This window comes from Engystomops pustulosus, chromosome 8, assembly GCF_040894005.1.
Source record: "Engystomops pustulosus chromosome 8, aEngPut4.maternal, whole genome shotgun sequence".
Taxonomy (NCBI): Eukaryota; Metazoa; Chordata; class Amphibia; order Anura; family Leptodactylidae; genus Engystomops; species Engystomops pustulosus.
The window spans coordinates 31,750,689-31,773,494 of record NC_092418.1 but is presented as its reverse complement, the minus strand read 5'-3'; the positions used below and the strand labels follow the sequence as shown (position 1 = coordinate 31,773,494).

The following is a 22,806-nucleotide window of genomic DNA, read 5'->3' as shown; positions in this document are numbered from 1 at the left end:
TAATGCACACATCAGCTTTATTCTGCAGGGCTTGAATCTCATTACCAAATATAAGGCAAAATGTATCTATGCCAAATACAGACTCATCCTAGGAATCAATGGTAACACAATAGATCAGGTTAATTTAAGTATTTTTGCTAACATTTTAATGTTTCAAAAGTTTACATGACTTGCTTTCTACCCCAGTTTTGTATTCTTGCCAGGGGTGGATCTAGACCCCCATGAATACTAAGGCCCCTACAAGTCTGGAATAACTTTCTCCATATGGTACTAGAATTAAAGGGGTATTCCGGGAATATGAATGTCTGATATAAAAACCCATTATGATATAAATAAATTAACGAAACTCAATGTCATTAGTCCCAAAATGGAGCTTAAATAGTTTTATTTTATGATTCATAAAACTACAAGTCCCATGATCCTTTAGTTCTCAGTAACTCTTCCTCCCTCTTATGCTCTGCTCCCAGTGATGATGTAACAGACTGTCCTGCTCTGTTACCATAGTAATGATGTGTAACTGCCATCACTGCACATTACCTCAGTGAGATGACGTCTCACCGTAACACTGGCCATACTGGATGCACTGCAACCAACCAACTATAGCCAAACATGGTGATGATCACATGACCTGCCCAGGCAAGTGCAGGACATGTGATGTGGACATGTGACCAGCGGCCATCTTCTGGCCTGGGTCTGCTCCGTATGGAGGAAATCAACAGACTTATTAAAGGGCCAGTAGCATTTTAATTCTTCATTATGTGTATGTCCACAACATTTTTCGAAAGGGAGTTGTTTAAATAACAACTAATTACATATAAGCTTATATTTTAAGGGCCCATTTGTATATGAATTATGCTGATTCCTGGAATACCCCTTTAAACTTCCTTGGAGGACTTTCAAAGGTTCTGAAATGGCTCTTGTGTACTTCTGAATTGAGAGCAGGGACACATATATGGGCATTTAATGAGTGAAGGTCCTTCTCAGTATAAAATTTAGTGGGTGGTTTGTGTGGCCATGGGCCCCATAGAAGGCCCGGGCCCTGGGCTGCCGCCCAAACTGCCTGTATTATAATCAACTACTCATTCTACTCAGCAGTGATGTTTATGGTCACACATTCGGACTTGGGTGTGTGGGTCATATTGTCCATCCTGGCCACCTGTATACAGGGGTATAGGTTGGATCATAGGCGCTGTTCTACAGAGATGCACTTAGAAGCTACAACCATAACGTGACCTTGTATACTGTATGTAAATATAGAGATAAGAGTGTAGACCTTGAACCAGCAAACAGGAAGATACTCCTCGCACAGGTGACATTAGGGGAATGTGCTGCCTACAACATATTTTGCATTAAAATATGAGGTTTCTTTATCACACTGGAAAAAAATATGTTCAATACTGGAAATACCCTTTAGGCCAATGGCACATATTGCGTATTAATTGCTGGTTTTCTGTGCAAATTAATACATTTCCTAAACACGTTGAGAAGATTTCCCAGATGGAAATTGACATATGGTGCCGATTTATTAATTCAATTTCTTGAATTCTTAGTTCGAAATTCACTTCTATCAATGATTGAAAGATACTGCTGTTATAACAAAGAGGAAAGAAGAGAGAATATAGGCAAGAGCTGAAGGCGTTAATTAAAATCACATCCAACGTTTTTAATAGTATATGGATCAGCGTGGTTCTGCTTGCATAAAGCAGCCGCAATATTATACAGTTTGTGCATAGCAATTTATTTTTAAGCTTTTTTATGTTCTATAATTTAGTTTACTGTATATATCATAAAGAATATCATAGCATCTAAAATATAAAGTAATTAGCAAATTGCCTTAAAAATTTTTTTTTCTTTTTGGTGTTCATATTCACTACATGTCCACCACATCCTAAAAGCAAAAACAAAGGAAATGCAAAGAGTAGATCAACAAAAAATGAAGGTATTGGAGCAATAAAAAAAATCGGTTGCTGAAGGCTTTACAATAAATAGTGACCTAGATAGAACCCAGGACTCAACTCCACTTGTAACTACTTGTGAGGAAGGAGTCGCCATTCGGAGCAAATCTAGTTAGTCAAGTTAAAGGCTATGTTTGGAAAGAAGGATTGGGCAGCCATGCCTGGGAATTGGAAGAGGCATGCTTACAGCTCAGAAGAGGGAAATGCAAGGAACTGAGAATAGGGATGTCATCCTGGGAACGGAGTTGTGGGGGACGTGTTGAGGAGAACATAGCCACACTGGGGAATAAGTAGGCTGGGGATTAGGTTAAAGAAGAACATAGGATGATCCCTGGGGTAATTAATGGAGTGAGGATAAGGGTATATTTTGGGCTTTGGGGATAGATGAGTCATGCTCGCCACCCTCGCATGCTGAACATTGGGACGGCACAACACGAGGTCCCTGGTAGAGGCCTGCAGTGTGCATTATATATGTTAAGCTAACATGGTTCATATAAGGTAATGGATATAGGAAAGTACAACACCTCCAAGATGGAGCGGATGAATGGAAATTCTATGATCAAAGTTCTGTTGGCTACAGGTTACTCCTGATATGATGTGGAGTTTTTTAGAATTTTTGTATTTTTCATGAGCTAAACATGTTCCCTGACTTCAATAAACATCTAACCTTCATCTGTATACATTTTTCTTTAAGAGGACCACCATTATAGGCATTTGTTATGGAATTTGTGTAGTCCATCTCAAAGACTTTCCACCAATAGCTGATGCATCCATTTCCTTATAGAAATGACGACTTCTCCTATAGATATGTGTTCATAACTTAGTGTCTGTGATCTTTCCAGGTTTTTGAAGAAAGTTTTTCCTTTTTTCTATTGCATTAAGAAGTTTCTTTCTTGGCCCCAGTTGGATGTTAATGCTCTGCAGATCTTCGTTAGAACACATAAGAAGGGAATCCAAATCAATTTTCTCCCTCAAAAGTGTGACGTGTAATTCAAGTAAACCATGGGATGCCAAGAAGACCTGGAGAGAGGAACTTTCCTCTTCCATATCTACTTCTATGTCATCTACATTCCAGACTTCATTGTCGTCCATGTCGTTTTCATTCTCGTTGCCATCGTTGGCCTCTGCTGTAAAAAGTTCACTGTTGATTTTGAAACCTGAGTCATCTTCCGCTGTAGAAATATCCCCAAAATCAGTGTTAATACCCGTTGTCGGGTTTCTTCGGAAAACCATGTTACCAAGTCCAGGGCGATTAAAAATAGACTGCGTTTCTTTTTCTTCTGAGGTCGTATCTTCCTCGTCGTGTTCACTGAAGACGTCTGTGACCTTAGTACGTTGGCCACTAGTGGACTCATCTTTGGCAAACATGACATTGCTCATGGTGTCTCTATCCATGGTGTTTTTATCTTTCTTTTTTAACTTTAACTGCAGTGTGTCCTTCAGACTCCTGGTTATTGTGCTCATGGTTGATGGTGTTGAAAACTGGGCACCTACCGAGCTTGACAAGGTTCCTTTAGATGAATTTACTGTACCAGTTTTGTTCCTGCCGTAGTTCTTGTTCATCTGACTCTGATGCTTCTCCTGGAGCTTTTCACACTCTTTGATCTTTCGTTCAGCATCTTTCATCGCTTGTTCTTTTAATCTAGCAACTTTCTTAGGGTTCAAGGAGGTTTGCTTACTGGCAGCTCCATCTAAGATTTTGACACATTCTTTACGGTCTTTCATGACAGCCACATCCAGGGGTGTACGTAACTGGTTATCCAATGCAAAAATATTTGCCCCAAAATTTATTAGGAATGCCACGCAATGAGCATGACCTTTCTCTGCCGAATGATGCAGTGGTGTGTTTCCCCATATGTCACTTTTGTTTGGATCACCACTAAAAGACAGATAAGCAAACAAGAGTCAGTATTTAGCCTTAAATGGGAGACTACATATCTTAAAGCTAGTCTACGAGTGGTTTTGACCATACATATTTGAAGACATTGTTAGGTATTGTCCCTGGAGATCTGTGTAACCATGCAGGATTGTAGCTGGACCTGAAGCACTCCTATGTGAGATCTCACAGCACAGCCCTTCACATCTGAGTAACGGCTGTAGCAGGTTTCTGGTTAGATATTACAGCAGAGGGAAGTGACTATGGAGCAGAATGGAATGAGGTAAAAAACACAGCAGTGGGAGGACACTCCTCCAAGTCCAGCTACAATCCTTTCATGAATGAAATGATCATGAATGCTTAAGTGTACCTCCTCAGTAGAAAAGTTCCAGATACACACGACTGCATAACAGAAGATGATATGAAAATTATTTCCAAAATCAATTGGGGCGTTTTCGGTCCAAATTGGAGGTCCTAAATTAAGAACATTAACCTATTAAGCAGATAAACGTCTCTAGTTTGGGGTAGACACAACAATTGTTACATTACCTGAATTTCAATAGATAGATTACAATGCTTCCTTTCCATTGTGGTGGGGCTACAGGACAGATTGCAGCAGATCACTGGGGATAATCTCTCATTAGTACACTAACATGGGTCTTTTTTATTTTTTTAATATGAAGATAATATACAGACAACCCCTTTAAGCGATTTATTTATATCTACGGTGCACATTCTCTAGATGCTTCTGAATAAATATTCCTGCTGAAGGGAATTTTTATACAGTAGTTTGAGCACTTTGCATACATATATATCGCCAGCATTTTCAGCAGTCATAGCACATCCAGTTTCTTTCACTCTTTTGCCAGTTAAAAATAAGCTCAAAGGGCATCTACCACCAGTATGAAGGACTGCATGCAAATGAGCCTGAGGGGCTCCTGGTTCTATAGGTGTTAATGGAGCCTGGAGCTCCTCAGGCTCATTTGCATACAGTCTTTCATCCTGGTGGTAGATGCCCTTTAAAGGTCTACATTCCAATGTTATATAATGGAAAGCAATCTCAAATCAATGGGGAGATATTGATACACTCTGTATTATGTACTGTATTAGAACTGAATTGGGTGCAAGGTTGGAACCAACAAAGCCCCAACCAATAATGTTACACATATAGAAAGAGGCCCTTTAATCCAGCACTGACAACGGAATTTACAGTGTAAAAATTGTATTCCATTCTCTTCTTACAGCAGTAAACTTCTCAATGTGGCACACTTACCCGTGGTTCCTTACTTTACATACTTACTCATACTGTGAGTCCATAAGCTACCATATATACTCGAGTATAAGCCGACCTAAGTATAAGCAGAGGCCCCTTATTTTACCACAAAAACTTGGTAAAACCTATATATTTTTTACTCCAGTATAAGCCGAGTTTGGGTTTTTAGCACATTTTTTTTGTGCTGAGAAACTAGGCTTATACTCGAGTACATATGGTACTTATTCGCCCCACAAGTAAAACCAGCAATGTGTAGGGCACTTTATAAACTTTACACATCTGCCTCATTATCTGCTAATCTGTAATTTTCTCTTTATGCAGTTTAGCTTTTTTGTGCCTCGGGACATCAACAGATGGATGTACCAGCAAACAGGGTCATGTCCTTCATTTCCATAAATAGGAAAATAAATATCTCTAAAATTACAGATATCTGATATATCAAAAGTGCTATATGCTTTTGTGTGTGCAGTGAATTGGCAGCTGCTTCGCTCTCTTGAGCTCCCTAAGGCTGCGTTCACACAAAGCATTTATGTTGAATTTGGAAATGCAATACAACAACTGGGGGGGGGGGGGGAGGGCGTGCCATCGGACGATACGACTGATTGTGACTGAGCGAGAGATTTAAGATTCAAATTGTGTCGCAAGACAATGCACTTACATGCACCAGGAAGTCCGGCGGACCGGAGCAGAAAAGCAACACATGCAGGAAATAGGGCACACAATCTTAGTGCATGATCGTCGGACAATGCACTTTCGTGAGCTCCGCGGGACAGGGTAAGTAAATGTGCCCCAATGTGTAACAGAAATGTTAATGCGCTATTACCACATGTGTTAACATTGCGTTGACATTGTATTTTTTTTAAAAACAGCAATGTCAGTAGGCAAATCTCCTACGCAATGTAAAAGCCAGTGGCGTAACAACAGCCGCAGCAGCCATAGCACCTGCTACGGGGCCCGAGCTCGGGATGGTCTGCAGTCTGCAGAGTCAAAATTATCAACGCTGCTCTCCCTGGCCCATCCCTCCCAGGGGTGCAGTGGCAGAGCAACCAGGCTCTCCTACGCACCTCTTAGGCCCCTTCCACACTAGCGAGTGTGATGCGATGAACTCGCATTACACTCGCAACGCAAGCTGCCGGGAACGCACGGCCCGAACGCTGCACCGCGGGAGTGAACTGACATGCTGAGTTCACTCCCGCGGTGCAGAGTTCAGGCCGTGCGTTCCCGGCAGCTTGCGTTGCGAGTGTGATGCGAGTTCATCGCATCACACTCGCTAGTGTGGAAGGGGCCTAATGCAGCCTGCTCGCATGGCCACCCGCTTTACGCTGCCATTCAAAAACACAGCCACCTCCCTGCCCCCACAGCCACCTGCCCACGGCCGCTTCTGCGCCTGCCTGTTAAAGCCTGATAAAGTGCTTTGTAATGTATGGAGCAGTGTTGGAGAGGGCTCACAGGATGAGTGTACAAGGCTGGTGACACTTGCTAAAGGTGCTGAAACTGATTTCAGGTGTTAACCTTTTAAGGAAGGCGGCACACGTGGCATTTTGAACCCGTTTTTGGTCCGGTTTTAAGCAGTTCGTCCAAAACCGAACGTTTTTGAAAAATGCACGCGTTTTTGAAAATCGCATCCGTTTTTCACCAGTTTTAATGAAGATAATTGGTAAAACCTGCCAAAAACGCATGCGTTTTTTGATGGACTGCTAAAAAACGGACCAAAGACAGGTTCAAAACGCCACGTGTGCCATCACCCTAAGACAGATGCACTATATTGGTAATATTCTCAAAAGCCCCTTATTGTTCATATACTCTAGCGGTCCCCCCCCAAAAATAAAATAAATTAAAAAAAAAACTTTATAAGGCACATATTAAAAAAATCCTGAAGCCTGATCATAGGGTAATCTTTACATTTACCACTGTGCATGTATTAACCAGTGTTTTATCATTTACCACACTTTACGTTTATGATATGTCATAAAAAAGTGAATGTTTGACCTAATGTGCATGTACTTTCAAAGCCATTGGAAACCTTTGCATTCTTGAATTAGAAATAAACCAGGTGCCCAGGTGTTTTAGGCATTTATCCTTTTATCCATACCAAACGTTTGACACCAGTTTTGTTTGATTCAGTCAATAATGTGTGTGTATTTGTGTGTGTGCGGGGGGGGTGGCTGTCTTACCTTTTGACCTTTACAATTTCGTTAATATCTTCAAAACAAAAGCAACACAAAAAAAATGTTGAGCAGCACAAATTTTGAAGAATTGATTGACACCAGTTTTGTTTGTTTTGGGTAATTTTGGAGGGGGTAGGCTGGTTGACCTCTGATGACCTCTGGAAACCTTTATTAATATATTAATAAACAAACAAAAATTTCTGCTGCACAAACCAGCACAAATGTAGCACAAACATTTGACACCAATTTTGTTAGATTTGAATAAGGTGGTGGGCCAACTTCACTCAGGTGCAGAGGGAGGAGAGCCTGCAGTGCACGGGGGTGTCTTGATGTAGCAGGATTAAAGGCATATTCTCATCTGGACATTGATATTTAATTTAATATGATTAAATGAATCACCACATCTGCGAAAATATAGGTGTCCTATTCTTTGCGGCGCGGCTGCCCGACTCATGTGCTCAACACATTGTGACTGGGAGCCATCGAGGTCTACAGGGGCCGTGATCTGGGTGCAAAGCATATGACCAGATCACTGCCCCCATATGAATGAGCCATAAGTGTAAATGTCATGCTGTGGTGTGGGTGAGAAGCAGAGGAGAGCTCGGCAGAGGCTTAGGCCGCGGTCACACGTACCGCTAGGCATCCATTCATAACGCAACGCTAGTGCACAGGGGGTGGTCCTCGGCCCGAACGCACTTGCGTTTCCAGAGAAACGCATGCGATCGGCTTATCAATCGCATGCGTTTCTCTGGAAACGCATGTGCGTTTGGGCCGAGGACCGCCCCCTGTGCGCTAGCGTCGTGTTATGAACGGACGCCTAGCGGTACGTGTGACCGCGGCCTTACATGTCAAGGCCAGAACCAGATTTGTGCCTAAATAAGAGTTAAACAGGGTAGTTTCTAGGTAATTTGTTGTACATGGCAAATTTTAAAAAATGCCACTAACCAAAGTGATTAATATATATAATGTGCCCCGACTTTTATCATATACAGCCTCCCACAAATTCAAAATATTAGAGACACACATTTATGTATAGATAATAGCGTATGTAGCACCATCCCAATCAATTCTAACATATACAGTGCTTCTCTTTAATTAAAATGTACAGTGTCTCTCAAATTAGAATATTGTATCTGTCATGAATTATTATTATTATTATTATAGCAATTTACATACACACTTCACCAGAACACAGCTTAGTACATAAATACAGCAGCAATATGGAGTTCCATACATAAGTACGGTACTAGAACCAAGCTTCATACAGATACATAGCACCATATACTAGATCCCTATATAGATATATACAGTATCCCAAATGATTTTACATATGTACAGAGCCCTCTAATTTATGTAAATAGCCCCATAATGAATGAATACATGAAAACCTCCTTTTTAATTCATTCTGTGCCCCCTATAATAAATATAGATAGATACTGTGCCCACTCTGTTAAATACCATACTTCCTTTATTAGATGTAAATACTGTGCCCCTCTCTATTACATTTATATCAATGCATCTGTATACATATCATTGATCGCACGCTGTATACTGCTAAGGCATCACCCCCTTAACAATGAATATTCACAATGGCAGCTTAAAAACATTCCCCCCCCCCCCCAAGTATAAAGGTATCCCGCGCAGTGCCCCCCAGTATATTGGTATCTAACACACTGCCCTCCCCCCAGTATATGGGTATCAAGGACACTGACCCCAGTATATAGGTAGAAAACACACTGCAGCCTCCCCCAGTGTATAGGTAGAAAACACACTGCAGCCTCCCCCAGTATAGGTAGGTCAGATATAGGTATAGGTATATCAGATATGTTCATATAGACTGAAAAGTCAGCTGTAAGGTCAGATAGATGTTACATAATAGATAATACATAAAAGAGAAATGATCACATACTAAACGGATACAAGATAGATAGTACATAATAGACTGATATTACATAATACTCCTCTACTTCAATGTGGCACCTCCGGGTGACTATTCTCTGTCAGCTGATAACAGATGATATATGTAGTCAAAGCCGGCACCAGCACTGGGCATACCTGGGCAAGTGCCGGGGCCCAGTGCTGCTGGTGGGCCCACATAAGGTTGCACATAAGGAATCCATGGGGTGAGGCAGGGGCTGTATATAAAATAACTATGTGGCGGCTGTATATAATATAACCATGTGGGGGCTGTTTGGTATGATAAACTAGAGAATATTTTAGGGAACCAGAGACTATTTTAGTTTCTGAATTTTTAATGCCGCCACGTGAGTCCACTGCAAAGGGGCCCACGGAGGCTCTCTCGCCCAAGGGCCTACAGAAACCTGGAGCCTATGCTGATGGTAGTTGTGATGTGCAGCCTATCATTTACTTCCGTGAATTATTGAATAGGCCACAGATAGGCTGCAGAGGTACAAATGTAAGTGTTGGAAAACCCCATGCTATAACAGAATTATAATTATCCTGGATAACAATTTAAAGGGGTTGTCCATAGGTTGAAAAACATGGCTCCTGTCTTCCAAAAACACCATCACACCTGATTGACCATGGTGTGTGCTGGTATTGCAGCTCAGCTCTATAGAGATTAATGGAGATGAATGCCATGCACCACCCATGGCCAGAAGAGGAGCTGTTTTTGGAACAAATCAGCCATGTTTTGCATCTTCCAGAAAACCCATTTAATGTAGAAAAACAATAGCTGCATAAGTTGCTGCTATTTCTGAGGTTGATGTGTTATTACTTACTGATGCTGCTATTTGGGAGTGTACCTCTTAAAGGGAACCTGTCATCAGAAGTTGACCTAATAAACGACTACCAGTATGTGGACAAGTAGTTGAAAATCTTCCAGATCGTGTTTCTTTCATGACCCAGTGTGGCGGCATCATCCAGAAGTCTATTTTGAAGTGAGATGTAAATTGATTGTATAGAGTCAAGGAGGTGGAGATTTTAACACTGAAGTCAAGCTCTCTCTTCCTCAGAAAGCCCTTCATTGTAATTGATGGTCCTGCATCCAGAGACATCACTAAGCAGATCTCCCATGCACAATGTAAATCACATAGGAGGAGGCGTTCAGAGCCCCATCTTGACATCAATGCTGAGCTCGTCCAACAGGGTCCAGTAAACATTCCTTCTATAAATCACCATAACATCCATAACATCTTGGGGAATTATTTTCTTATTTTGTCAATGAGTGCAGATGCAATAAGCGTCCTACAGCATTGTGGTCAGCTAGTATAACTTCTCATGGGTGGAATCGAGAATTTGGAGGATGTGAGATGCTGTACCGCGCTTTCACACTGTGACAAATGTCATACACAATTCATTTCTCCTCTCCTACAGTTCATTATGGAATATGACGTCACACAAGCCTATGTGATTTATGAGGCCCAATTACTCACACCTAGCTTTCCTTATATGCGCTATCACAGAACGCCGCCAGCCAACATGAAATTATCCTTGTCACACATTTGCAGGTGGAGAAGTCAGGATTGCTGCCCAGTCTGGACAATATGTTCATTTTTATTCACATTAGTAATAGAGAGATCCTATATATCTTAATCACACGCATGGAATTTACATTTCCGGGGAAGAAAATAATTGTGCTCTGGGAATACAGATTAGGAAGTGTAAGATAAGATGGGTGCGGAGTCTTGTATGTAGCAAATGTAACAGTGTGTATATACAGTATCTATCTATCTATCTATCTAACTATCTGTCTGTCTGTCTATCTATCTATCTATCTATCTATTTATCTATCTTATACTCGAGTATAAGCCAACCAATGTATAAGCCAAGGTACCTAATTTTTACACAAAAAACTGAGAAAACCTATTGACTCGAGTATAAGCTGAGGGTGGGAAATGCATTGGTAACAGCCTCTAGCCAGTATAAGGCTGACCAGTCCACTCCCCCCCCCCAGTATATAGCTGCCAGTACCTGCCCCCCCAGTACAAAGGTGACCAGTGACCACTCCACTCCCCCCGTATATGGCCTGCCAGTCTCTGCCCCCCCAGTATAAAGCTGACCAGTCCCCTTACCCCCCCAGTATATAGCCAGCCAGTCCCCTTCCCCCCAGTATATAGCTGGCCATCCACCTGCCCCCCAGTATATAACCAGCCAGCCCATGCTCCAGTATACAGCCAACCCCCTGCCCCCCAGTATATAGCCAGCAGCCCATGCCCCCAGTGTACATCCAGTCCCTGCCCAAGTATACAACCAGCCCCTGCCCCCAAGTATACAGCCCACTCCTTCCCCCAAGTATACAGCAAGCCCCTGCCCCCAGTATACAGCCAGCTCCTGCTCCTCAGTATACAGCCAGCCTTTGCCCCCCAGTATATAGCCTGCAAGCCCCCCCCCCAGTATATAACCTGCCAACCCCTGCCCTCATAGTATATAATTAACACTGTACACCTTTCCGAAGCCCCCCACAGGTCCTCTTCTTGCCTCAGGTTCTTTGGCTCCCCTTCGGGTACTCGTGCATGGACAACACACACAATGACGTCAGATCTATCCTTTTGTATTAGGCAGTGCTGCCCTGGACATTGTACATTGTTTATCTATCTAATTTTTTTATGAGTCCCTTATTGGCACAAGTGTTTTTCTACATATTCTTATAACAACTTTTGTGTAAATTGAGTTTTTCAACTGCTCTCGCCCCTTCTTGAAAAGGTGGCATGGGAGGTATGGGCAGAAAGCTATTTTTTTAGTTCACACCTTTTTATTCAAGTCAGTAGAGAAAGTTTTTTTATAAAGATGCATGCTGCATTTAGGAAAACAAGTAGCAATGACTAAAAAAATGAGTAAAACAATAAAAGAAAAAAAACTTCCTGCTTACATTTGGTCACACAACTTAAAAACAAAGCTCCAAAAAATCCAGGAATATAGGACAAGAAAGGCTGTATTTGTAACCTCACAACCATGGGTTAAGGAGAAGCTCTACAAAACATCTAAATCAGATAGTCTTGGTCCCCAGCTGTATGTCAGAAAACCTGCACGTTACATTTAAAATTTAGCGCTAATGAAAAGAATCTCATTGTCCAGATCCATCCGAGGGACTTCTAAGAAGGTCTCTCTCTGTGGAGGCCACCATCATACATTGATTCTATTGGGCACCACACAGTACTTCATTCAACCTGTTGCTGTTGGGTATTTCATAGGGTACACATCGTCCCACTTCCAACACTAAACATGTAAAGTTAAAGTTCTTCCTGTGAGGGAACTGCCGCCAAATTTTTAGAACCCTCTTACCTACTAACAATAAGTGAGGTACTTACCCTCTATTACACACTAGCTCCAGCACATCCAGATGTCCATGATAGGCTGCCAGTAGGGTGGGAGTCATCCCATCACCATCTGCTGTGTTGACATCCTTCTTGGTGGCTTCTTTCAAGATATCTAAGTAGCCATCTATGGCAGACTGGTGGTACCTGGTGGACATTGTTATTGCTCCTCAAGCCTTGGCAGGGTTCTTGTACAATCTATAGGTCTTACCCGGAAGAAGTCTCTAAACCATGTCTGATTAATAATTACACGCTGGGATGGCTCATTTACTGCAGTAGGATTGGGTTCAAAGTCCCCCTTAATTACCTTGGCACAAGGAGGAAACCTTAGGAACGGAGTAATATGTAGAGATACTAAATGAGACTGCAACAAAATCATCCGCCTGCTCAAAGTCCCTTCTCTGATGCCTGGAGCTCCACAAGGAAGAAGTTCCGGCATAATAAGAAGTATGAAAGGAATGTAACCTATTCTTTTAGATTTTAATGCAAAGTATAATTCTTTTATACAGTTTTTTGTGATTTCTCTCCTTCTTTTCCATGTCATTACCTGTATTTTAAAGTAATTCTGGAACCTTCCAGCTTTTCATTTTGGCCACTAAACCTAATAATACTGATACCTCTGTAGAAATCACTTATTAGAAGCTGACTCATTAATATCACAGATGTATCAAAACTGTCCAAAATAAAAACTGTTGACCAAAATGCATTACAATTTTATACTGTTGACTACTTTTCTTTAACATTGGGAATGAGTAATATACCTAAAACAGGCTGCAAAAAACATATAAAAAATCTATTATGTATCAACTCTATCATGTATCAAATCAGTGTAAAGCTTGGAACATGTTCTGAACATGGGTCCTCTTCTTATTGATTGAACGACAAAAAAACCCCCTCAAAAATCCAGTACAGAATTGATGCTTTTCTACTCCTGCTCTCAAAAAAAGTTCATAAATAGGAGATATGAGCCCCAAAATGGTAACACTGGAAAAAGCATCTCATCCCGCAAAAAAAATGCCGCCACATGGCCCCAATAACGGAAAAGCTAAAATTTTATAGCCTTCAAAAGGGGCCAATGAGGAAACTGTAATCCTGGTAGCTGCAGGGCGCTCCTTCCCTCCTGCACCTCGCTGTGCGCCCATAAAACAAGTAAGGGTGAAGACACACATGGCGTTTTTAGGCCGTTTTTGGGGCGTTTTTAGTTTTCAGATCGTAAAAAACGCATGCGTTAAAAAACAGGTTTGACCAATTATCTGAATTCAAACTGGTCAAAAACGCATGCGGTTTTTACGATCTGAAAACGCACTAACTAAAAACGGCCCAAAAACGGCCCAAAAACGCCACGTGTGTCTTCACCCTAACATCCACATGTGGGGGGTCTCTGTACTTGGGAGAAATTGCAGAACAAATTGTATGGTGAGTTTTCTCTTTTTATCTTTTGAAAATGTGTAAATTTTAGGGCTAAATGAACGTATAACAAAATTTTACCATTCTAAATTTCACCTCCATTTTGATTTAATTACTATGAAGATCTCAAGGGGGTAACAATCTTCCTAAAAGCTGTTTCTGATAGTTTGAGGGCACAGTCACACGTTGCACTTTGATTTGCGCTTTCATTGCGTTTTAAAACGCATTACAACAGTTGAGGAGAGGTGATTTGCCTAATTCCATTACTATTTACATGTGTTAACGCTATGTTAAAGCATGTGTTAAAAAACGCATGCGTTGACGCATTGTTAATGCATGCGTTTTGTAAACGCAAACATTAACAGTAATGGAATTAGGCAAATCACCTCATCTCTTGTAGTGCGTTTTTAAAACGCAATGAAAACGCAACCGAAACGCAACGTGTGAACGTGCCCTCAGGGGTTTGGACACCAAAAACTGCATCTGATAAACTGAACATCTGAACGCACCCATAACATGCATTCACACATGGCATTTGCATTGCATTTACAATCTCAATCTATACAACCGGAGCTCAGCCTGATCACACATATGTTTCAATGGAAACGCAGATGTGATAGGGCCAAGGGCCCTGGGCTATTGCATTGCATTTGTAAACACAATCCAAATGCCACATGTTGTGTTTCAGCCCGCATTTTCTTTGTGTTTGAAACGCATTACAACAGCTGAGGAGAGGTGATTTGGCTAATTTAACTACTGTTAACATTTGCATTTACAAAACGCATCATAAACTTGATGTTAACTCATGTGTTAACATCCTCAGCTGTTGTAATGCGCTTCAAACACAACAAAAGCATGCATAAGTTTTTTTAACACATGTGTTTTTTACGATCTGAAAACGCACTAAAAACGGCCCAAAAACGGTCTAAAAACGGCATGTGTGACAACACCCTAAGGGCGCGTTCACACGATGCGTTTTGTAAACGGAAATGTTAAGAGGGATGTAATTAGGCAAATCACCCCTCCTCAGCTGTTCTATATGCGTTTTAAACGCAATGAAAACGCAGGTCAAAACGCAACGTGTGAACGCGCCCTCAGGCCGCGGTCACACGTACCGCTAGGCGTCCGTTCTTAAGGTCACACGTACCGCTAGAAGTCCGTTCATAACGCGACGCTAGCGCACAGGGGGAGGTCCTTGGCCTGAACGCACATGCGTTTCCAGGGATCGGCTTAACAATCGCATGCGTTTCCCTGGAAACGCATGTGCGTTCGGGCGGAGGACCTCCCCCTGTGCGCTAGCGTCGCGTTATGACGGACTCCTAGCGGTACGTGTGACCGCAGCCTGAGGGCGCGTTCACACGTTGCGTTTTGGTTGCGTTTTCATTGCGTTTGAAACGCATATAAAACAGCTGATGTCAGGTAATTTGCCTAATTACATTACCGTTTACGTTTGTAAACGCAATGTTAACGCATGCGTTAACAAAACACATGTGTTAACGCTTTGTTAACACATGCGTTAACATCGCGTTTACGATGCTTTTTGTAAACGGAAACGTTAACAGTGATGTGATTAGGCAAATCACCTCTCCTCAGCTGTTGTATATGCGTTTCAAACGCAATGAAAACGTAGGTCAAAACGCAACGTGTGAACGCGCCCTTAAAATGCAATGAAAACGCAACCAAAGTTCAACGTGGGAACGTGCCCTAATGTATTCATTCAGAGTCCTGGGGCAGGGTGGGGGCGTAATTACTTGCACCTGCAGTATATAAAACCACCAGAGGAGGGAGCCTGTACATTTAGAGGAGTTTCTTTCTTAGTGGTGTCTGGCTTCCCTACTGTGGGTGGCTGAAGTTGTAGTGTGTCCTGATGGGGTGCTGGGTGAAGGGCACTTGTGTGCCCAAGGTTTGGATAAAGTGTTTTGAGATGAGGTAACACTATAGCAGTGCATATAATGTTTTTGGTTTTTTTCCCCCTCTTTTCCTGTTGAGTGTTTTAGTATAATTTTCATGTCTTTCTCTTGTAGGTTTTTACTTGTGTGTTTTCTGTTTGTCTTGTCTGATGCTGCACGGCTGCTGAGTTTTCCAGGTAAATGCTTATCTTTACTTTTGTTGTATGCTCTGCTGAAACCTGCAGCCTCAGGGGTGTTTTAGATGTGTTTAAAATATGTGCGTCAAAATTCTTGTATTTTTAATTGTTACAATGCATTTGGTTACTCTGAAAGCGGTTTTTCTTCATTCCTGTGAGGCCGCGGTCACACGATCCGTTAGGCGTCCGTTCATAACGCGACGCTAGCGCACAGGGGGCGGTCCTTGGCCCGACTGCACATGCGTTAACAGGGAAACGCATGCGATTGATAAGCCGATCGCATGCGTTTCCCTGTTAACGCATGTCCGTTCGGGCCGAGGACCGCCCCCTGTGCGCTAGCGTCGCGTTATGAACGGACGCCTAGCGGATCGTGTGACCGCGGCCTGAGTGTAAGGCCGGTGGCACATGTGGTGCTTCGAACCCGTTTTTTTTGGGATAGTTAACTGGTTCAAAACGCCATGTGTGCCACCATCCTAAGCAGTCGTGAAAATGTTCACACAACTGCTTACAATTACTGCAATGAAGAAAAACTCTTCCAGTGTAGCAAAACGCATTGTAACATATTAAAATGTGCACGGCGCTGTATTCCAGGGAAAGATGGGCCATGGGCTTTTTTTTTTTTTTCTTTCTCCCCGGCTACGGAATGGTACAGTGCTGCACGTATATATACAGCCGAGTGTATGTAGTTTAAGACTTTAAGGTGAAATCACACAGTTCATGTGGGATCGTTTTAGCTTTACTACCTGAAACAGTGCTTGCAGTGCAGGCACACCAAAACAATCAGTATACCATCCGCTATGAGAAACTCTGGTGTTGCTCAGCAAGAGATACATAGTCCATACTCACCGCTACTCACTTTATTGTAAGTGACACACGCGTGAAAGCGTACTTTCACTATGCTTTAGTGTGGACTTCTATTATGCTTATATAATATAACTTTTTATTTTCACTCCACTCCTGGTTTCGGCATCAAAACCTGCATCTGAAAAACTGAACGTGTGGATGCACCCGTACTGAAGAATTGCAATTCAATTGGAATAGGGAGTGGCTTGGCCCGATTGCATAAGTGTTTTAGTTAAACTTGTGCAATCAGGCCAAGAACCTTTCCTGTTCTGTTTGACTTGTGCTATATGGACAGGGCTGCCATCATGAGGGGTCTAGTGGGACTGTGTTCAAGGGCCCCCTGGTTTCCTATCAAAAGGGGGGCCCGAGGGGGCACAGTATCCACTACACCCCCCCCCCCCCATTCCCAGTGTAAAATCTACGCTTTCCTTTCGGCTTCTGGTCCAGGCTCATCAGTATGACGTGGCAGTGTCGCAGCCGTGTTACATCATATTGTATGCACCGAGCAGGCCCTTACAATTTGATATCACATGGCCGCGACACTCCATGTCATAGGGATGCACCCGGCACAGAAGAGCAGAAGATGGCGCTGGGGAGAAGAGGCCGAAAGGTGAGTATAGATTTTATTTTTTTAAGAGTGGGGCATCTGGCAGGACTCTTCATTAGAGGGGGCTGACTGTGGACTGGTGGTGTTGTCTATATACGTAATGAGCACATATGCAGTCTAGCTTGTCATGGCTCAAATGTTTTTGTAAAAAAAACTGTAAAATGTTATGTATCAATTTGGGAATGGACACCGGGGGGGGGGGGGGGGGGGGCACCCACAAATGTTTCAGTCAAGGGCCCCAAAATTCCTAGTGGCGGCCATGGATATGGATGGAGCTGGTGGAAGGTCCTGTTTAGCTTGATTTAATAGGGGTAATTTCTTGCTTTATATATGTATATCCTGGCATGTGGGCAGGTAATGGAGGAAATGTCTAAAGCCTGGAAGGTAATCTCTGTCAGAACTAATACTGCTTAGCATCTTTGCCCTTAGCCCTTCACCGTGGACTAAAATTATTAATTTGAAAGAAATGGCACCTTTGTTAGACACCCTATTGATCTCAGCACTTTGATTCTCCTTGGGGTTTCTGCTGGAGATGTACTGCACACTTGTAGGTTCTCCATTATACCACAGTTGAATGTGCAATGATTGGTGTAGTCTAGTTATGTTGTGGTAGCCATCATTGCAAAAAGAAGCTAGGGTTAAAAAAAAAAAAAAAAAAAAAAAAATTCCCCTCTCCCTGTTGCAATGTGCAGTGTATTTGTTTTCAAAAACATTGTTTGCCTAAAATTGTGTTTTCTTTCCAATGTCTCTTGTAACCGAAGTGTCTTGTTTCAGGCTCTACATTTTGTCTAGACGGTGAGATTCTTATAAAGAAACCTAAAGATGTCCTTCAGAGTGCTTGGCAGAGTCCTCGCGTTGTAGGTAGGTAGTAAAAATGTAACCTTATCCGTTACCAGTCAGTATAATACGATGTAGTTGCAATAGTAAAAATATGTTGCTGAACAGATTCTTCAGGATCGCAAGTGGAAGACTGCCATGTCCTTCCTGATGGGAGCTTGCTGACTATCCCCGAGAGATGTATAAATCATGAGGTACAGATTAATAAATTTATACCTACCGTAAGAAGGTGTCCCCTCACCTTTGTAGATGATAGATTACTTTTTGCAGTACCTTTCTAGAAGCAAGCACAAGTTTCACATTTAATTTTGGGTGATATTGCAAAGAAGTTTATGGAGAGGGAAGCATTTGGGAGTCAAGGCACCTTTTGGTCTCCAGACAAGTGTAAATTGTGACTCAAGGCTGCGGAATAGGAAACTACTAGACATTAAGACGTCCCATTAAACTGTACAATCCCAAAGCAAAGCTTTGCAACTTCCGGTGAAGTACTCTTGGGTGTAAATGCCTCCCCACCTTCTAGATATTACACTGCTCAGGAACCATTTTGGACCAGATCTTGCACTCAGAATTTCTCTGCCAAAAAGTAACTGCCCTGTCTTCACAAACATACCATTGCTTCTTTAAGTCACTGACCTGGGTTTTCTTTCAGACTGGAAGACGGGTTGCCCACATATCTTTGAACAATTCCTCAGAAATGAACACAATCTATCAAATATCTTGCCCTGATGAACAAGCAGATGCTAAATATGGTGAACCAGTCATTGAATGTAACCAGCAAAGCATGATGGTAAACCTTTAACTCTTTACAGTAATGTATTATGTACGGTATTGGGTAAAGCAATGTTACAAACATGTAGTAACTGCCTATGCTTGATTAGAGCATATGTCCATTCCATAGTCAAAAGGGAAATCAATAAAAATTGTGGCAGTGTATAACTCAAATTATTCTGTTCTAGGCAACTATATCAAGGAGGCTGTCTGACTTTGATGATGAGGTAAGGTTTGATGGACATGTGAACAGCTTATTTGTAAAACTTTTTTTTTCTTCTCCCTTGTGCTTGAGGTAATAGCCATCCAGGTCATTCTTGTAGTACTGATCTTTCTTGAAATAAAACTACAATATTAATTTCTCCTGTAGATAATCGGTACCCCTCCTCCGTCTGTATGGTCTCTTAGAATTAATAGCACATTAATCAGACTCGATGTGGCGACTGCCAGAAGTCTTGGATATACACTAACTACTGATGCCAGTTCATTGATGATCCGTGCCAAATTCAATGCCTTTGGAATCAAAAATGTTACTGTAAGTCTCATTGTGTTTGGATCCTTGACGTTGTGTATTGAATAGAAAATGTATTCTGACTGTTCTTAAACTTTAGCACCAAGGTCAGAGTTTCTACCGTGGAGACATCTCCCTCATCCAGGTGAAGGGAGGCCAGAGGATCACCATTGATGTGACAATGATCTGTGCTGCAGGTAACATCTGTGTATGCTGTAATATGTGTAATCTGTTAATATGTAGGTGTCTTTAACTTGGATGCCCACTATGTTTTCACCTAGGACCTGCTGTCTGTGATAAAGAACGTATGACTTTGTGGCTTCCTCCTGCTGCTGGTTCTCTCCAACTGCTTTATATTGGTGATGTAAGAATTCCATTGACTCCCTATTCCCTTCAACAACAAGGAATGACTGTAGACACGAGCAATGGTATCCAACTGAACATTACACTAGATAAATTAGAGGTATTGAAAATATGGTGTTGCCCTATTGGGAACAATCATGTCTGTCTATATACTATGTTAAACACTTTAAATTTCTTTAGGTTCTCCAAACTCCAAACAAGAAGTCTTATCGCTTGCCGTCCCTTACACTGATCATCTTTGTTGATGGCGTCAGAGTACCGATGACTCTCAGTCCAGTGTGTGAACCTCCTTCACCTGGTGAGTCCTTGCAAGATGTCATACTGCAATTCTCATATTGTTGGCTGTGGCTAAAGTTTGTATTTCTCATCCAGTTCAGGAAACGTGCACAAGAGATGGCTTTATGGTGATTGAAGTGTTTGCAACAAGTACAACCCCTGTCTTGAATTTGACAACGGTCCGTGTAAGAGATCGAACATGTCCACCAGTAGAAGAAACTAGTACCAGAGTTGTCTTTAAATTCCCTCTAACTGATTGTGGAACTACTAAACGGGTAGGTTTGTGGATTACAAGGCTTGATTGTGTGACAGGGACCATTGCAGTAACTTTACATTCAAAATGTCTTGTTCTAGCTCTTACCATACTGACATTGCTTAGTAGGACTCTACAAAATAAAGATTTTTGACTGATGGCCACTGCCTTGAATGAATGAATTTTTTTGAAGTACTTTCTTTGCTATCTTCATGGCTTATGTAGATTCCTTTCCCATTCTTTGTACTGTAAAAATTCTCTCATGCACCAAAACCTGTTACCATTGGCTATTGTACTGTCACTGGACATGCTTTGTAACTTTATAACTTCAGTTTGTAGATGGTAGGATGATTTATGAAAATGAAGTCAGTGCCCTCTGGAAGAATCTACCACGTAGAATAATCTCAAGAGATAGTGAACTAAGGTAAAGATATTGGCAACTTGGGACTGTCAACCACAGTAAACTTCAATGCAGAATATAATGATCTAGCCTAGTTGGTATATTAGCCAAACCAAGTTAATCGGGCTCAAAATTGGTGCTGGCTGCTCGCTCAGTAATGATTGCTTTTGCAGTAGCATGCATTTTTTCTATTCTTGCTTTAGCCAATGCTGCCAAGGGAAGGATATCTTCCTTGTAAAGATCTGTGCACAAAAGGCTTGAGAAACATAATATTGTGCTTAACGTTCGGTACCAAAATTAGAGTATATATTTATTTACAGACAGACTGTTTGGTGTTTCTACAAAGGCTCTGGCCTTGAAATCCTTAATGTGAGTGTTGCCACTCTACCACCACCTGCTTCCAGCAGAAATGATGGCCCTCTTGTACTTGTGATCAACATCTACCCAGGTATGAATTTGCTAGAGCATATCTTGGAGTTTACACATGCAGAACAATAAATACTAAGATTTTATATCTTTTAAAGATCTAGCTTACCAGATACCCTACAGAGATGATCAATATCCACTTGTGAAGCCTTTGCGTGATCCAATCTTCTTAGAAGTGCAAGTCTTAAACCGCAATGATCCAAACATTGAGCTGTTTCTTGAAGACTGCTGGGCAACAATGTCTCCAGATCCAAAGGCTTTGCCACAATGGAACGTTGTAGTGGATGGGTATGTACTTGATCTCTAGTATATCAGTCTCTTCACCTGAATTGATCTGAATGGAGAAAAGGTTCTAAACTGTGGTTACATTAACAAATGCACTGGTTGACCCAAAAGACTTAAAGCAAAGTGGCTACCACTCAATAACTTGTCTTATGGTTTTATTTCTAGTTGCGAGGAAAGTAAAGATAACTACCTTACAAAATTTCATCCAGTCGATGGCTCTGTGCCACAAGCGAAATATCGTAAACGATTTGAAGTGAAGGCATTTGCTTTTATGCAAGGTGGGGAACTGTCAAACAACTTGGTAAGTATCTGGTTCTAACGCTTAATCATGAGTTGAAGCTTTTAGATATTATGGAACGGATGTGTAATCTATGGCTTTTGCTCGTAGGTCTACTTTCACTGCAGTGCCATTATTTGCAGTCTGAATGCCCTGGACTCTCCACTCTGTACAAAGACATGTCTTCCATCCAGGAAAAAAAGGGGTAACTATTTACCCGGTTAATCATTACTTATGTCCTTAAGTTATACCTAACTATACTGACTATCAAACCCTCAATCTTTAGATGATGTCTTCTTGAACAGACACTCCAACTTGGCCAGCCCTCCTGGGCCAGTCCTCCTTCTGGATTCTGAGCCCTCCCTAAAATCTGAAGGTTAGATGTTGCCCTGTAATTTCTCTAAAATGCTTTTCTTAAGAACAAGTTGTAAAACTTTCTGATTCTTTTCTAGATGTTCAAGATGTTGTAAAGCAAGTGACTGTTGGAGTCCTGCCTGCCTTTGCACTGGTTGCTGTGATTGTTCTAGTTGCCATGTTGATTTCGCTGATTCGGAAGTCTAAATTGTGAATTAAACTTTTTCTAATTTATTAGACAAACTATAGGTGTCTTTTGTTTAATGTCCAGGCAACATGCTCCTAACAAAGCCCTTAGGTTTAGACAAATGGTGTGGTCATAATGAAGTTGATTTCACAATTGCTATGGCAAGGATAGTCAAAAATCCCTTGAGCAAGGCTCTCAACCCCATAATGGCCTTTGGTTCCTGTATTGACTGAGAGGCTACCAACTTGTACTGCTGGTGTAGGCTTGTTATACCCCCCCCCCCCATAGGCCTATAGTGGGGTACAGTATATTGCCTTGAATGTATTACTTACCCCCCCCCCCCCCCCCACTGGCTTCAGTCTGGTATCTGTTTGATAT

General features: G+C 41.8%; 2 protein-coding genes across 2 annotated transcripts; one reads left to right on the top strand and one right to left on the bottom strand.

Moving 5' to 3' along the window:
* On the bottom strand, positions 1-12,745 carry ANKS4B (ankyrin repeat and sterile alpha motif domain containing 4B). The gene is made up of 2 exons (XM_072120551.1): positions 12,543-12,745; positions 1-3,834 (listed from the first exon to the last, which is right to left on the bottom strand). Exons 1-2 carry the CDS (start codon positions 12,704-12,706, stop codon positions 2,769-2,771), a joined length of 1,230 nt encoding a protein of 409 aa, XP_071976652.1. The 5' UTR covers positions 12,707-12,745; the 3' UTR covers positions 1-2,768.
* Positions 12,746-15,736: 2,991 nt separating this feature from the next.
* ZP2 (zona pellucida glycoprotein 2) lies at positions 15,737-22,484 on the top strand. The gene is made up of 18 exons (XM_072120550.1): positions 15,737-15,884; positions 15,980-16,041; positions 18,266-18,352; positions 18,437-18,522; positions 18,978-19,115; positions 19,285-19,323; positions 19,467-19,631; positions 19,708-19,804; positions 19,889-20,070; positions 20,151-20,268; positions 20,343-20,521; positions 20,832-20,923; positions 21,220-21,347; positions 21,424-21,613; positions 21,776-21,911; positions 21,999-22,092; positions 22,174-22,263; positions 22,340-22,484. Exons 1-18 carry the CDS (start codon positions 15,823-15,825, stop codon positions 22,453-22,455), a joined length of 2,061 nt encoding a protein of 686 aa, XP_071976651.1. The 5' UTR covers positions 15,737-15,822; the 3' UTR covers positions 22,456-22,484.
* The last annotated feature ends 322 nt before the right edge of the window (positions 22,485-22,806 follow it).

Coding starts and splice junctions, on each gene's coding strand:
- ANKS4B (XM_072120551.1), bottom strand. CDS start 12,706: ATGTCCACCAGGTACCACCAGTCTGCCATAGATGGCTACTTAGATATC. Junction 3,835..12,542: donor GAGCTAGTGTGTAATAGAGG/GTAAGTACCTCA, acceptor TCTGTCTTTTAG/TGGTGATCCAAACAAAAGTG.
- ZP2 (XM_072120550.1), top strand. CDS start 15,823: ATGGGGTGCTGGGTGAAGGGCACTTGTGTGCCCAAGGTTTGGATAAAG. Junction 18,523..18,977: donor AGAGATGTATAAATCATGAG/GTACAGATTAAT, acceptor GTTTTCTTTCAG/ACTGGAAGACGGGTTGCCCA. Junction 19,805..19,888: donor GACAATGATCTGTGCTGCAG/GTAACATCTGTG, acceptor GTTTTCACCTAG/GACCTGCTGTCTGTGATAAA.